This window comes from Sarcophilus harrisii, chromosome 3 (genome assembly GCF_902635505.1).
Source record: "Sarcophilus harrisii chromosome 3, mSarHar1.11, whole genome shotgun sequence".
NCBI classification, from domain to species: Eukaryota; Metazoa; Chordata; class Mammalia; order Dasyuromorphia; family Dasyuridae; genus Sarcophilus; species Sarcophilus harrisii.
Window position 1 is genome coordinate 301,069,243 of NC_045428.1, and position 16,495 is coordinate 301,085,737.

At 38.3% G+C, this 16,495-nt stretch overlaps 1 protein-coding gene across 3 annotated transcripts; it reads left to right on the top strand.

The window, feature by feature from the left end:
• The first annotated feature begins 871 nt into the window (after window positions 1–871).
• Window positions 872–11,643, top strand: ADPRH (ADP-ribosylarginine hydrolase). Of its 3 annotated transcripts, XM_023501060.2 has the most exons (6): window positions 890–1,118; window positions 1,932–2,126; window positions 5,102–5,447; window positions 6,691–7,051; window positions 9,034–9,151; window positions 10,459–11,643. In XM_023501060.2, the coding sequence occupies exons 2-6, from the start codon at window positions 2,055–2,057 to the stop codon at window positions 10,519–10,521; spliced, it is 960 nt and encodes a 319-aa protein (XP_023356828.1). In that variant the 5' UTR covers window positions 890–1,118; window positions 1,932–2,054; the 3' UTR covers window positions 10,522–11,643. The 3 variants fall into 3 exon arrangements, with proteins under 3 accessions (XP_003766517.1, XP_023356828.1, XP_023356826.1); XM_023501058.2 differs by lacking the exon at window positions 10,459–11,643 and having other exon boundaries at window positions 9,034–9,769; XM_003766469.4 differs by lacking the exons at window positions 1,932–2,126; window positions 10,459–11,643 and having other exon boundaries at window positions 872–1,118; window positions 9,034–9,769.
• The last annotated feature ends 4,852 nt before the right edge of the window (window positions 11,644–16,495 follow it).

Below are 16,495 nucleotides of genomic sequence, written 5' to 3' on the forward strand. Positions count from 1 at the left end.
TGGATTGGCTTTAACTTTTGGCTGAAGTCCCCCTGGGCCTCAATTTTCTCATTTGTGAAATAAGGTGATTCCTCTTTTTAATTTTCTGGTCAGATAACATCATCCACAATAACAGCAAGATTGTGTAATGATCAACTGTAACACTCTTAGCTCTTTTAAGCAATATAGTGATCCAAGACAATTCCAGCAGACTTGGGATGGAAAATGCCATCCACATCCAGAGACAGAATTATGGAAACTGAATTCATATCAAAGAATTCTGTTTTCACCTTTTTTTTTTCTTTTGTGTGTTTTTTCTCTTTTGTTTTTTTCACAACATGACAAAATGACTGTATATATATATATATATATATATATATGTATATACACACCATATATATATATGCTATATCAGATTGCTTGCTGTCTTGGGGAGGAGATAGGGAGGGAAGGAGGAAGAAAAAAAATTTGGAATTCAAAATCTTACAAAAGTGAATCTTGAAAACTATCTTTACGTCTAACTGAAAGAAATAAAAAACTATTAAGAGAAGGGGAAAAAACGAATAAAAGTAGAATTAATTCACCAATAGCGCTCAACAATGCTTTCCCCCAAGAGAAAAAAAAATATAAGAAAAATCATAAATCCTCTTTAAAAAATGTTCTTGCAGAGGGGAAAAAAAAGCCAATGGAAATGAGCAAACAATAAACCCTTCAATAAAGCGGGGTAAAGGGGGGAAACAACCAATACCAAAACATAAACAAACAAAAAAAAATCATACTCTGCTCCTCTGACGACCTTTTATACATTTCTCGGCCCTTTCTGCAGAGGACCTAAGGGGCAGGATAGTCCGTGGTTTTTGATGAGAGGATTCAATCAGCCCGCCCTACTCCCTCCAGCCTGCCTCCTTAAAGGGCGCGGCTATCCCGGGTATGAATCTTTTCTCTTTGCCTTGTTCTAGTCTGGGCAGACCCAGAGCAGGCCGGAAGACAGCTCTGGGTAGAGTGTCGGTCGCCTCTGACCTGCAAGTGCTTTTGACCTTCATCACGATTGGATAGTCCCTCTAAACCTAGCCGGATCCAAGGCCGGAGTCAAGAGAACTTTCTCTTTCTGAACCCCACGCTCGGCTTGAGAAGTGAAGGTATGGGGGGGGGGGGAAGGGGAGTTTATCCCCCCGTAGACTCCTTGGCACAGAAACGGGGCACAAGCAAGAGTGGATTTCCCCAGGGATCCCTGCCTCCAGCAGCTAACGAGCTGGTGGGAGCTGGGTTCCCGATCATAGGCTGAACGGTTTCTGTTTCCTTACGTTTGGAGAAGGACCTTGAACACAGTTTGTTCCGAAACCGCAGCGATGGGCTAGGATTTCCTGACGGCCTTTGCCAAAGTCCTGGATGAGGCGAGTGCGCGCAGCCAGCTTCGAAGTTTTGTTTCTCACCCACAGGTCCAGAACTGTCAGGAAACCACCGTCTGGGCCTTATTTTAGAACATTTGATTTCGTATCTGTGAAAGTGAAGGGGTCCTCAACACAGCTGGTGTATTTCAAAATCATGCACTTCACATGAGAAATCTGTTTGTAGCCCACAAGTTAGAAAGGCAGTGAGAAATTGATGCATTGGTGGGTCAGGAAACGTTTGGATTCAAATCCCAATTCTGAGGCCAATTACTAGCTGTGTAATCTCGAGCAAGTTATTTAATATCTTTGAAACTCCATTTTTCTTATCTGTAAAATGGGAATAACGCTCCATTTTTTACTAAAAGAGGGAAAAGAGAGTCTGAGGCTCTGGGTTGAACTGCTGACTCACCATTTACAGCTTATATGACACTGAGGAAGTCATTTAAGCTTTCAGGACCTCAGTTTCCTCATCTGGATAAATAATAATGATAGTTAACATTTATATAGATCCTGAAATTTGCAAAACATATTACAAAAAATTATCTCCTTTGATCCTCATAGCACCTGGCGAAGTGAGGTTGTTCAGTCCTGTACGACTCTTCATGACCCCATGGCATAGCACATCAAGCCCTTCTATCCTCCACTGTATCCCGAAGTCTGTCCACGCTCTTGTTGGTTGCTTTCATGATACTATCTGTCCATCTCGTCCTCTGCTGTCCCCTTTTCCTTTCTCCTTCAATCCTTCCCATCTGTGAGGTAGGTGGAATCATTATCCCCACTTTGGGTAAATGTCTTGATCAGGGTCACACCCCTTTCGTAAGTTACTGAAGTCGGATTTGAACTGGGAACTTCCTGACTCTAGTGTTTTAGTCATTATACCGTCTTGAATGGATGAGATTTAGTTGATTCTTCAGGATCCTTCTAGTTTTAAATCTGTGATCATGTGACCTCAGTGGGTTGTTGTAAAGATCAAAGGAGGAATGTATATAAAGTGCTTCCTCATATTAAAGCAATTTGTAAATATTGGCACTACCATGTAGAGGCTAAAGCCCTGGAGATGGTGTCAGGAAGGCTTGGTTTTGTATCCCATCGCTGGCAAAATCATTTCTTTAAGTCTCATTTGATGTATTTGTAAGATGAGGATAATATCTATAGGACATTTCTCATAGGATTGTTATTAGGTTTAAAATGAGATCATTTTAATAATAAATAACAAATTAGCTCCTTGCAAACTTTGAAAGGATGTGTTCAGTCATTTCAGTTGTGTCCAACTCTTTGTGACCCCATATGGGGTTTTCTTGGCAGAGATGTCAGAATGGTTTATTTCCTTCTCTAATTCATTTTGAAGATAAGGCAGACAGGGTTACATGACTTACCCAGGATCACAAAGCTAGTAAGGATCTGATGCCATATTTGAACCCAGATCTTCCTGACTTCAGGCCTGTCATTCTATCCATTACCCATCTAACTGCCTTGAAAGGATATATAAATGTCAATTATTATTTTTGTTATCAGTATTATAAGTGTGACAAAGCCCATCTTAAATATGTGATGATGTTAATGGTTAAATGACCAATGATTGTGAAAGAAAAACCCATATCGGGAAAGGTGGGGTAATGGCTCTGAAAATTCCCAGAGGAAAGCACCAAGAATGTGGAAACCCACACAATCCCTGGAGGAATTCACCAAGATGAGCAAGAGTAAAGTAAAAAGACCACTAGTTCTATAGTCAAAAGATTAGAAGGGATCTGAGGGATCCTTGAATGCAATGAGAACAAAGACTGTGACTGGTTCATGGTCACAGGGAGGGTTAATAGCTAGAATCAGAATTTGAGCTTAGGTCCAAATCCAAATCCAATAACTCAACAAGTATTTCTTAAGTGCTATTGTGTTAGACATTGTGCAAAGTGCCAGAGATACAAAAAAAGAGCAAAAACATGTCCCTGACCTGAAGGAGTTTATTTTTTTAATGAATAAAAATCTATTTTCTTTCCCTTTCTACCCCCACCAGAAAAACAAAAAGCCCAGTAAAACAAATTCCTATCCCCCAAAATATGTCTCAACCTGCAGTTTGAGCCCATTATATCTATCAGGAGATGAAGAGCAAAGCAAAGAAGTAGATATGCATAGATCGCTGGACCTAGGAAATCCCAAATTCAAATTCAGTCTCAGAAATTTATTACATATGTATCCATGGAGAAGGCACCTAAGTTCTATTTGCCTCAGTTTTCTCCATTGTATAATGGGAATAATAATATCATCCATCTCCCAGTGTAGTGAGAACCAAATGAGATGATTATTGTAAAATAATTAGCACAGTGCAGGTAGTGATATGAGACTGAAACTCAGAAGAGAGACTAGGATAAGATTGTGTGGGTATGCACATACACATATATACACCCACATATGTGTATATATGTTTGCATATATGCATATATGTTTTATGTATGTATACATTTATTAAGCATCTCCTTTGTACCAAGCACTGTCCTAAGCATTGGGGATACAAAAAGAGGCAAAAGACAGACTCTTCCTTCAAGAAGTTTACAATCTTAATGGGATAGAAAACATGCAAGGAAATATACACAAAGCAAACTCTATGTAGGATAAATAAAAAATAGTTAACAGAGGGAAAGCACTGTAATTAAAAGAGATTGGGAAAGGCTGCTTATAAAGGATGGAATTTTAGTTGGGATTTAAAGGAAGCTATGGGGTCTGAAAGCAGAGCAAAGGAGGGAAGGGATGTGTGTGTGTGTGTATGTGTTTCTCTATTTGGAAATTATCTGCATTAGAAAAAAAAATCAAACCCACTGGAGTTGGTAAGATCACTGAGTTAGTTATTTAGAAAAAAGTGGGACCAGGACAGAGCCTTGGGGAACACTTCAGTTGTTTCAGTTGCGTCTAACTCTTCATGACTCCATTTGGGATTTTCTTGGCAAAAATACTGAAAAGGTTTGCCATTTCCTTATATATACACATACATATATATATATATATATATATATATATATATATATATATATATATATATACATATACATAAACATACAGACACCCACATATATATGCATGTATATATACACATTTACACAAACATATGTATATATATGAAACATATACATGTATATACATACATTATATATACAGGAGGTAGTTCTGAAAAGAGAAAGGTTGCCTTTTCATCAGACACTAGAGTGAAGGAAACTCTTGGGGAATGAAATGACTTTCAAAAAAAATTCGGGGGGGGGCGTGAATGGTCTTTAGCTAAGCTAGTGAGGGAAGTATGCGTATCAGAGGCTTGAAGTATGGAGAGGTTTTGGAACAATCACTGTAGTGATTTGATTGTAATTATTGTAGTTCCAGGAACTAAGGGTAAAGGTAGTCTTAGATAAACACACATTCTGTGCCTGTTGTATATAGAATTTTGTGCTGGAGACTAATGAAAACATAAAGTTGGAAGAAACAGGTCCTGTCTTCAAGGAACTTAAAGATGAAACAATACTGATAGCTATAGTACAAAATATCACATATAAAGTATAAGTGTATTAGGTGGATACAAAGCAAAATGCTTATGACTTCTGAGAAATACAGTAACACTAGGTATAGTGACCTAAAGACATTCCGAAGGTCTAAGTAAGCCAAACTGAAAGGAGAATATTATTTGACTTCATCAGGTCTCTTCAGAGTTAAACTTGACATTCACAGATTCTCTTTCTTTGTACATCTTACAGATTTTCTCAAAGGGGACCTATTTGGGATACACAATGTCCATAGCATTATTAGAGAGATACATGGCTGCCATGGTACTAAGTGCAGTAGGTGACTCCCTGGGATATTTCAACGGGAAATGGGAGTTCCTCTTTGATGGTGAGAAGATCCACCAACAGCTTGCTGAACTTGGAGGATTGGATGCCATCGATATTGAAGGCTGGAGAGTCAGTGATGACACAGTGATGCACTTGGCAACGGCAGAAGCCCTCATTGCTGCTAGGAAAGAAGAGGACTTGACCCGGGTGTATTCCCTCATAGCAAGACACTATAAAGAATGCATGAATGACATGACTGGCCGAGCTCCAGGTAATAATCATTTTAGGGACTGGCAAATCAAGTGTATGTTACAGGAGTTACCTGCCGGTGGCTGCTGAGGATCGAATTCTGACAGCAGAATAGATCCCTTCATGTTAGAGGATGATAATGATACAAGGAGACTGAGGGGCAGTTGTATTCTCTGACTTCTCTCCTCTCTCCTTTAGCCTCCAATTTATTTCATTCCCAATCCACAAGCAACATCCACTTCAGTAAAGGCTGATTTGCAATTCCTTCAAGTGTGTTATGATTCACAGCTGTGGGGACTTTCAGAGAACCGCCAGCCCCTTAATGGTATAGTCCCCTTTAACCCTTTACAGGCTTTCTAAGCTTTTCACTTAGGTATAGCCCTTTACAAGTATGGTTAGGTGAAAGAGAATTGTGTTTGAATTAGATTGGGATATGGAGTTTTCTTTTGATCTTTCAACCATTACCAGTCTATTTTGTAAAATAGTGATAAAATGTTAGACCCGTAGATTGGAGTCCGAGGATCTTGTTTCAAATCTTCCCCTGCTTCATGCTGCCTAGGTGACCTTAAGCCAATCATTTAACTGACCTGGATCTTACTTTTCTCATCTATACAATAATGGATTGGACTAAATGACTTCTAAGGTCTCTTCCAGTTTTAAGTCTATCATCTTGAGACCTTACAGGGAAATTAATACAATCCACTTTTCCTTGTAATATTCAAATCTAGTAGTCTGCCACTCTTGCCAAAGAGAGATATTTCCTATTTCTGGAATCCTATCTCCCTTCATTTTCCAGTGGTTTGTCAAGGTTACATAGATGATAACATTCCATATCTTGCACCAACTCTACTAGATATATCCTCTTTGATGTCTTAAGAATGAACTCAAATCTATCCTCAACACTTACAAGCTATGTGACAGTGGGCAAATCCCTTAACCACTATCTGCCACAGTTTCCTCAATTATAAAATGTGGATGATAGCAACACCTCCCTTCCAGAGTAGTAGTGAAAGTCAAATAAAAGTAACATTAAAAAAAAATTATAAAGTAACATTTGTAGCACAGTGCCTGGGTTATTATAGACCCTGAATAAATACTTATTCCCTTTCTCCCCCTCTTACCTTTATAAAAGAAACTGGGGGAATGTGTGTTATGTGCCCAGGTTAATTAAGCTTTACTATATACATGCATCCTTGGGGCTGGGGCCAAACTAATCAAGCTGAGTTTCACCAGTCCATGGCTGGCACTGATACATTGCCTTATAGGTGCTGCCAGTGAGAACAATGCCTTGAAGCTGAAGCCAGATGAACCCAATGGATGGAGGATTCCATTCAGCAAAAAGGAGGGGGGATGTGGTGCTGCCATGCGTGCCATGTGTATTGGACTAAGATTCCCACACCCTGAACAACAGGACACTCTGATCCAAGTGAGCATTGAAAGTGGCCGCATGACCCATCACCATCCCACCGGCTACCTTGGGGCTGTTGCCTCGGCTCTTTTTACCTCTTATGCAGTGAATGGCAAACCCCCTCAAGAATGGGGAAGGGGATTGATGGAGGTGCTACCAAAAGCCCAAAAGTACATTGTGCAGGCCGACTATTTTGTGAAAGAGAATCTTGAATCCTGGTGAGTCAATATGCATGCTAGTGTTAGTTTTGGTTTATAGTATACCTTGGTCATATGATAGGATAAATAATTGGTTTTTCTAACCCATGGCTTAGAGAGAAGCCCTCAATAGGTGTCTTCTCCCTTCTCTCCTCATTCGCTTAGGTTTTCAGGTTTATTTGCAGTTAACAGCTACTTGAAAAATTAGCTCTATTGGGAGATTTCTTGGTTTGAATTCCATCCCTAATGTTCATACTCAAAATCCATAGCCTATGATAATCAGGGTGGTCCAAGTGAACATGCAAATGATCAATCTAACTCCCCCTCATTATTTGCTTTCCAGCTTTCCTTTGCTAATGAGAGGTATCTACACACAGTAGTGATTTTTCATGTGTTAGTGCAAATGCAAAGATATACTATTTTCTGTCTTCCATTGATCCACAATGCTAATGCATTGCAATACTTGGTGACAATCCTTGAGAGATGGCTTTTTTTCCACTCGATAATTTTATAGTGTAGGAAGTCAGTTGGAAGGCAGCCACATAACTTCCTTTTTCTTCGGCATTGTAGAGATCACTCCATGCTGCCATTCTTAGATTAAGAAAGGCACAGGCAGATTTTTTCCTGAAGACTCCTGTAATTTTGGTTATGTGACTCATGTTCTCCTTTAAAAGGTGAAATTTTGCATAATGCTCCTTCCCTCCCAAATCCTTCCATAAAGGTCTGAGTTTGTCCCCATTGTGCTATTCATAGTCATCTACTTTGTATGAATTTCATTAAATCTCTATATGTTGCTCCCAGTTCTTCCCAGTATTCCTTAAGATCTTTGAGGTCAGGAAATGTTTCATTTTGTGTCTCTGTGTATACAAAGAATCATAACACAGTGCTTGGCACAAAATAAGCATTCAATAAATGCTTTCTGAAATGAATTCCTTTAGTTGAGGGAGAACTGGTTTTGAGTATAGATGGATAGATAGATAGATTGATAGATAGAGTCATTTCTTATAAATCTAGAATTGGAAGGCATTTATAAGGTCTTCTGGACCAGCTCCTTTATTTTACCTGTTTGGGAAACTGAAGTCCAGAAATAATAAGTGGCTTGTCAAGGTCAAACAAATAATAAGCATCAGAAATGGAATTTAAACACACATTCTTTCACTTCAGAGGCAATATTCTTTCTCTTATATTTTACATCTATCTATCTATCTATCTATCATCTATTTATCTAGTCTACTTATCTATCCATCTCTGCCTATCATTTGTCTGTCATTTATCTGTTTAACTACCTTTATCTATCATTTGTTATCTGTTTTTTCATCCCTGTCTGTGTATCTATGTATCTAGTATCTGTCTATCTATCAAACCATCTCTGTCTATCTAGCAATCCCTCCTTATCTGTCATGTCTATCTGTCTATCCATCTATGTCTGCTTCTATCTCTCTATCATCTATTTAATCGGTCATCTGTCTATCCATATCTATTTGTCTGTCTATCATATGCCTATCTAAACATCCCTGACTCTACCATCTCTATCATCTATCCATTTCTGTTTTATGTATCTATCTCTTATCTGGCTATAATCTATCTATCTAACCATTTCTATCTGTTTATTCATATCTATCTATTTAACTGACTAGTAGAAAAAGTACTATGTTTGGGGCCAGGATTTTTGGGTTGACACACAACTCTGATACTGTTTATGACCATAAACAATTCACTGATTCTCCTTAAGTCCCATTTTCCACATCTGTAAAATGGGGTGGTGAGTGCTATCTGCGCTAGTACCTATCTCACAGAATTGTTGCAAGGAAAGTGTTTTCCAAATCCTAATTAAGTCTCTTAGAAATGTCACTAATTTTAATTTTTATTCCTGTAAGCTGCTTGCTATCAGTTTACAAATTTCCTTAGTAAGGCATCTGCTTTGGCTTTCTATTGTGGATTGTTAACTTTGGGATTTACAGTTTACTACTCATTTTCCCTCCCCCTCTTTTTTTTGGCTACAGGGACTATTTCAAAGATCAATGGGAAAAGTACTTGAAACTTCGAGGGATTTCAAATGGTGGACCTCCTATTTTCCCAGAGTCCTTTGGTGTGAAAGAGAGAGATCAATTCTATAAGTCAGTGAGTTATTCTGATTGGGGAGGCAGTAGTGGACATGATGCCCCCATGATTGCCTATGATGCCATCCTTGCTGCGGGAGACTCTTGGAAGGAACTTGCCCACCGAGCTTTTTTCCATGGTGGGGACAATGACTCCACAGCTGCCATTGCTGGCTGCTGGTGGGGGGTCATGCATGGATTTAAAGGGGTTAGCCCCTCCAACTATAAAAAAATAGAATATAAAGATAGATTGGAGAAAGCAGCCAGGGCTTTGTATGCTCTCCAGTCAAAAGAAAGTTCAACAATTAACCTTTAGGGAAAACATGGCTCTTTCCTAATTGGTTATAACTCTTTATTAAGAGAGAATGGCCTTTCACATAATAAGCACTTAATAAATGTTTATTGACTGATTGACAATACTGCCTCCCTTTTTCCAAAATTGAGGTTTAACTAAATAGTCAAAGAATTTTAAAGCATTAAATTGCATTACCTTTGGAAGATTGTTTATGCCCATTTTTCTCCCGGGACCATATACAATCCTATACCAGGCTCCATACTGTCATCACTCTCTCTCATTCTTTTCTTAATTAATTTATTTATTTTTAATACACATTGCTTTATGAATCATGTTGAGAGAGAAAAATCAGAGCAAAAGGGAAAAACCATGGGAGATTAAAAAAACAGAAAAAATAAGTGAACATAGCATGTGTTCATTTAGACTCAATCTCCATAGTTCTCTTTCTGGATGCAGATAGTTTTCTGTCCAAAATCTATTGGGATTGCTTTGGACTGTCATTGCTCTCTTGAGCTCCAAAAGTAACATTGGAACTGAAAGTAATCTGATCTAGTGTTTCAAGAGAGAAAATGGAGGCAGTAAGATCTTACCCTTACCTTCTTTGTAAATCTCACTTTTTGTCAACTGCATATTTCAAATGAAAGAGAGAGAGAAATGGGGTGGGAGGGAAGAGGAGAGAGGGGAGGGAAAAGGAGGGAAAGGAGCAGAGCTAAAATAAAAGCACAGAATCCGCATTTTGAATTTCAAAGGTCCTCAGACATTTATTTACCTAGAGATATGTTAATATATCTCTTCACATAGAAGTATATTAAGCTTAAACAAGGGGCAAAACAGGTGAAACCATGATTTTGTTTAAATAGCCTGAGTGGTTGCTGAATAATACCAGTGGCAGGTACGGAATGATAGAATCTGTGCCCTTGTGCTGTAACTCAAAATTGACTGTTGCTTGGTTTCAGGCCACCATTAAAATATTCACAGTGGCAGAGAACATCAAAGTTTCTTTGTTTCACGTGGCTTTATTTATTTCCTGACAGCAGGGTACGTGTTCCAACTATCCAATTACGTCTACCAAGACACGAACCGGAACTGTCTTTTAAAAGAAAGGGCACCAGATCAGAGAGTCCACTCATCTTTGATTTAAGTCTGTACAATGTGGTCCATATGTACACTATTTTATCATTTGAGGGAATAAACTTTCAATGTGCGGGATGGAGGGGAAAACAAAAAATAAAGAAAAAATTAAATCTCAACTGATCTTGGGATGTCATGCTGATTAGACTAGTGACCCACAAATACAAGGAAGAGAGAGAATGTCAAGAGCATTTTTGCCTATGGAGGACATATGTCACTGCTGTTTTGCTTCTGTAACCACATTTGCATATGTGTGATAGGCGTTTGGAGATGCAAAATTATGGTGAAATAGATTCCCTTGCCCTCATGAAGTTTAAAACCCAATAGCATGTGAGCTGACAGAGGAATTTCATCAACCATGCTTGTTCAAGCTCATCATATACTGATTTATGTATTTTGAAGCAAAGCATGTGTAGAACTATGATTGGTGTCTGCAATTGCTGAGTGCATCCAAGAGAACTGGGAATGAAATGACATTTTCTGGGCATTCATTCATAACAAAATATTTTGGCCTGCAGCATTTTCATAGACCCCACCCACATGTATCTTTCTTGTTCCCATCAGCTCCACCAGACCATACCCACTTCCTATTACTCACCCTCTTTCTCACAAATGTAGACAATGTCTCACTAAAACATTTGCCAGCTACAAGATTTTGTGAAGAAGCTTTAATGTTCCATGGAACAGAAAGAGACTGGAAAGGATATCTATATTTGTGTTTCAAATTTCCTTCAGTGTATCTTGATTTCTTTGAAGTTCATGAGTATAAGGGTCATCATCACTGGGTACGAACCCCGATATGTTCCAGAGGTTTGTCTATAATCCCGATTTCAAATCTAACTTTGAAGAACTAGAATTGAATCTGTGTCCAGGTCTGTGATTTTGACTGGACTCAGTCCTAGGGAGTCTGGTCTTTAATGAGAGAAGTCTCCCTTTTCTCACATATTTTGGTTCATTAAACTGCCTACTTCCATACCACAAGAGTTAATTTTTATGTAAGACACTCACCTAGGGCTTTTCCAAAGAGAGAGTAAAAAAGTACATCAAATTCCAAATGAATAAGGTATAAGATTGGTAACTTATTGCTCCACACACTGAAAAGAACAGGATTGATTTTGTAACAATTATAGGTACGGTTACAATCTGCTGGGAGGATGATGGTTAAATCCCATTAGTACATAAGTAGTTTATACTATTGCTAATTACACATTTTATATTTCCTTCTGCCACTGCACTTTTCACACCATTCCTTGTCCATTTTTGGTAAATTAGTGAGGCTTGGACTGATTCTCTTGTTGATAATCATCTCTGATATAGAAGGTTTCCCTACCACCAGCCTATTCTTAGTACAACTGAAATCAACCTCTCCTCTAGTTGGATGCAGGATCCCTGGACCTCTCAGACTCAAAAGATCACTTCCAAGTCTTAACAAAATGTCTCCTTGTATACTTATTTTGTATTTAATTTATACTCTAATATATTTAACGTGTATTGGTCATCCTGCCATCTAAGGGAGGGGGTGAAGGGAAGGAGAGGAAAAACTGGAACAAAAGGTTTGGCAATTGTCAATGCTGTAAAATTACCCATGCATATAACTTGTAAATAAAAAGCTATTAAAATAAAGAAAATTTCTTCTGTGAGGATGGTGCTAAACCATTCCAGAAAGAAAACATAAAGCAGAAAAGACTAGGAGGAGTTCACACACTTTTCCCCTCCCATATCCCACACCCTTACACAAGAGAGACAAAACAAAGTACTTTCTCCTTGCTATACAAATGACTTATAGACAAAAGGCTGAACTTGAAGCTATCTGATTTTTTAATCAATATAGCTAGTCATTCAGTCAACTAAAATTTATTTTTTTCCATCTAAAATTTATTAAGTACTTATTTGTGCTAAATATTGCACTAAGTTCTAGAGATACCTAAAAAGGTGAAAGTTGGTCCCTGTCAATCAAATGAAGCCCTTGCCATTCCCTATCTCTGCTGTCATGAGGTACAGGGACAATCAAGGCATCACTCAATATTCAACACATAACAATAGAATACAAAGTCCTTTTAGAACTAGAAAGCCACGTGGGTAGAATAAGATGCTCAAGCATCTATGCAGTGACTGGGACTAGAAACGACAACTTGAGCATGTTCTATGGGTGTGGAGGATGGGGGAGAAAATGTCTCATTACTTAAATTTTTTTTATCCTCTAGTCATTGACATTCCTGAATTCTGATAGTTTGATGTATAATTGCTAAATGAATCAAGTCATGCTTGATTGCAACTAAAAGGTACACTAATCCCAAAAGAGCCATCAAGCCAGAGAACCAATGTAATCAATTGTGAAACAGGAGAGAACTAGCTTGTTCCATCACATATTTCTATAGCTAGTGTATGAGTGTGCATGTGGTATAGTGGAAGTGCTAATTGTCCCCAGTGTTTCTCAATTATCTCTGTCATTTATCTGCCTTTCATGTCATTTTGTTCTGGGTTCATTTCTCTAAGATTGCCTGACTTCTCAAGGGCCATCTCCAGTCATCCTGATCTATTCTTGCTACTGAACCCAGGTGGCTTCAGAAGAGAGAGTGATGCTTGTGATTCTGCACAGTTCTCCCTCACTTAAATCCATAGTTATGGTATCATCTTCCTGATGTCATAGTCTTCTTCAAGAATGAAGGATAAACAACAATAGCCTGCCTTCTCAATAGAGGATCTTGGCTCCTAGTGAAGAACAGATTTGTGGAGAACAATTCTATTTTTGGCTGTAGGGTAAAGAGTTCTCTCCAACTGGAGGGTGGCAGGCTGGACATAAATACTGGTGCCCAGAGTTCTACACCTGACTCAGAAATAGAAATGACAGGATTATTCCTATATAGAAAAGAAAATGCTAAAGAGTAGATAATTATAGAATAATTATAGTTGTTTGAAAGTCTAGTTTCCAAGGCTCATTGGGATATCTGAAATAGAATTGCTCATTAGCTGTTTGACATTTCACTTCCACTGAAGAAAGTCTAATCATCCTCAAGTGGGTTCTTTCCCTTCCAGTGAATTGACTCTTTTTAAATTTATTTTTTAAACTTAAGTACAAAATAAGAAAAAATCATTATGTGCACAGCAGAAAATACGAGTATTCAAAATATAAAACAAAGTTCCATTTCAAAAAAGCCTATATAATAAATACTACACATTGTATTCAAAGTTACCCATCTTTTCTTTGCTTCCTCATAGGTGCTTATTTTTTCTGCTGTGTACTTTTTACTTTATTTCCCTTTTTCTTCCTGTCCCCTCCAGAAGGCTACAATTAAGCACAAATATATTTATATACACACATTTATACATATACATACATATTCTAGGTTCTATGCTCTCCTTTTATAATAATAATAATAATAATTATTATTATTATCATTGCTGTCTAATAAAATGCAGGCCAGGGCAATCCCCAAACACCCTGTTTTGAAGCTAGTTCTTGCCTTTGTCTTAGGTAAATTTCAGTTGCCAGTATCTGGGAGAGCAGGGGGATTTCTTCTCTAAAGATATCATATGCAAAAATATATACACATACATATACATAGATATCAATAATCATATATATATAATATCCATTCATATGCATATATATAAGACCATACTATGCTTATTTCTTCTTCCACTGTTTCTCTGAAGATGGATAGTATATTCCTTCAAAACTCCAAGTCTTTAATTGACTCTATGAGTTACCCTTTTCTTCCTAGCTGCTTTGCTAAGCCCTCTGCTGCTGTTAGTGCTGCTGTAGCCATAACCTCAATAGCTGATATCTCACTATCAGGGTGCTCAGGTAGGAGGAAAGATGACAGTTGTCTTTGGTGATCATACAAGGCCCAAAGGAAAGAAGAGGCAAATGAGAGGTGTACTCATTTTAGATACAAATAAGCACAAATATATTTATATACACACATTTATACATAATACATACATATTCTAGGTTCTATACTCTCCTTTTATAATAATAATAATAATCATTGAAACAATTATTATTATTATCATCATTGCTGTTCTAATAAAATGCAGGCCAGGGCAATCCCCAGGAGGCAGTGCATTCTCAGGTCAGGACTGACAGAGTCTGGAGCTCAGTGAGTCATCCTGACATTTGAAGGGCAGCAGTAAAGATTGTCCTCAGAAGTGGGCATTGTCCTTTTCCTCCACATAATCATGGAGTTCTGCCATAGCTCCCAATTAAGAGTTACCATGATCAATAAGAAGCCATCAGAAGATATCTGTGCTTGTTTTAAAGTGGGGAAAAGGGACACTCTCCCTCCATCTCATCACATACCTCCACTGGAAATGTGTCTAGAAGCTTGGGAGTGTCCTTTGATGGAAATTACAGTTAAAATAGGCTGGGGAAAGGAGGTAGAACTTATTTAGACAAAACAACAAAGTAGTCAAAAGTTATTCTCACCTCTCCTTTCAGCATCCTTTTTCTATCCTGGGAACCTTTCTTCTCCTCTCCACCCAATTTCATTAGTGCCTTTATGCAGTCATCTCTGTAAAATCAGGATCTCCTGTTATGGGCCAGAACTCTGAACTTGAAACAAAGGATTCTTACAAGGTGCTAAATCAGTGGAATTGATAGAGTCAATATTTATCTAATTTAGCATGGTGCAGTATGATTGATTTAATCCTACAAGGAGATGTTATGGGCCAGAACTTGAAACAAGGTACTAAGTGGAATTGAGGAGATAATAGTTAAATCTAGTTTATCATTGATTTAATCCTATAACAAATAATGGTTTCCTAGTGATATAATGATTGGTTTGTACTCAGTGTGGAGCATATAAGCTAGAAGCCTCAGTCAGGGAGATTCAGAAATTCAGAGACACAATTAGACAGAAGGCTGAAGGCTGAAGGCTGAAGGCTGGAGCACAAACCCTCGGATTCAGACAGATTCATACCATCTCACACCACCTTGATGGCAGGTTCTCCTCCTTTGCTTCTCCACTGAAACCAAGACTATGGAAGGCTTCCATAAAACTAGCCAAGCCCCAAGTGAAGGGGACAAGATTTTGAAAGAGATGATAAAGGATTTGGACTTTAACACCTGGCTGCACTTGTGGTGATTACTGAACTGAAATGAAGGCTGCCTCCAGAGACCCCAAGAAAACCTCAACAGAGAACATTATATTTTAGAGAGAACATTACATTTTGTCACTCTTAACTCTATTGGAGGGAGTTTCAAGGACAGTGATACATTTTATAACTTGCAAATAAGAGCTTTTCCAAGGATCTCAAATCCTATGAAATAGACCTGGGTTGGGGGACCCGAAGAACAGGGAACCCGAGGACCTCAGGCAATAAGCAGCCTGTACTGTCTGTGATGTATCCTTCTTTTCATTGTCTATTGAAGATTCTAGATTCTGTTCCCTCCTTTTTTTTTTTAAATTATCATTGCTGTCTAATAAAATGCAGGTTAGGGCAATCCCCAGATAGCCTGTTCTGAGGCTGATTCCTGCCTTTGTTTTAGGTAAATTTTAGCTGCCAGTATCTGGGAGAGCAGGGGGATTTTTTCTCTAAAGTTATCAATTCGGAATGAACAGCTTTTCCCCTTTCCCTTCTTCTACAGAGCTCCTCCCCTTACCACATTCTACCCAAGCAGAGCTCAGACAAAATCAGCTATTTAAAAATCTATGGGATGGGGTTGAGGGAGGGGGAAAATCACTGGGATTAAACACAAGATCATAGAATAAAGCTGACAGATGCTTTAGAGATTATATAGTACCACTTGCTCATTTTCATGAAGGCCCATAGAGATGAAATGATCATAATCACATAGTAGGAAGAAAAGGACTGGACCCAGCTTTCTTAGATCTCAATATAACATCCTTTCTACTATACTAAACTGTCTTTTCAAAGGTTAGTTGCAAGCACAAGTCTTCAATCCCCCATACCTAGTTCCATTTAGCTCACTACCTG

Coding starts and splice junctions, on each gene's coding strand:
- ADPRH (XM_023501058.2), top strand. CDS start 2,055: ATGATACTATCTGTCCATCTCGTCCTCTGCTGTCCCCTTTTCCTTTCT. Junction 2,127..5,101: donor CAATCCTTCCCATCTGTGAG/GTAGGTGGAATC, acceptor TACATCTTACAG/ATTTTCTCAAAGGGGACCTA. Junction 5,448..6,690: donor CATGACTGGCCGAGCTCCAG/GTAATAATCATT, acceptor ATTGCCTTATAG/GTGCTGCCAGTGAGAACAAT.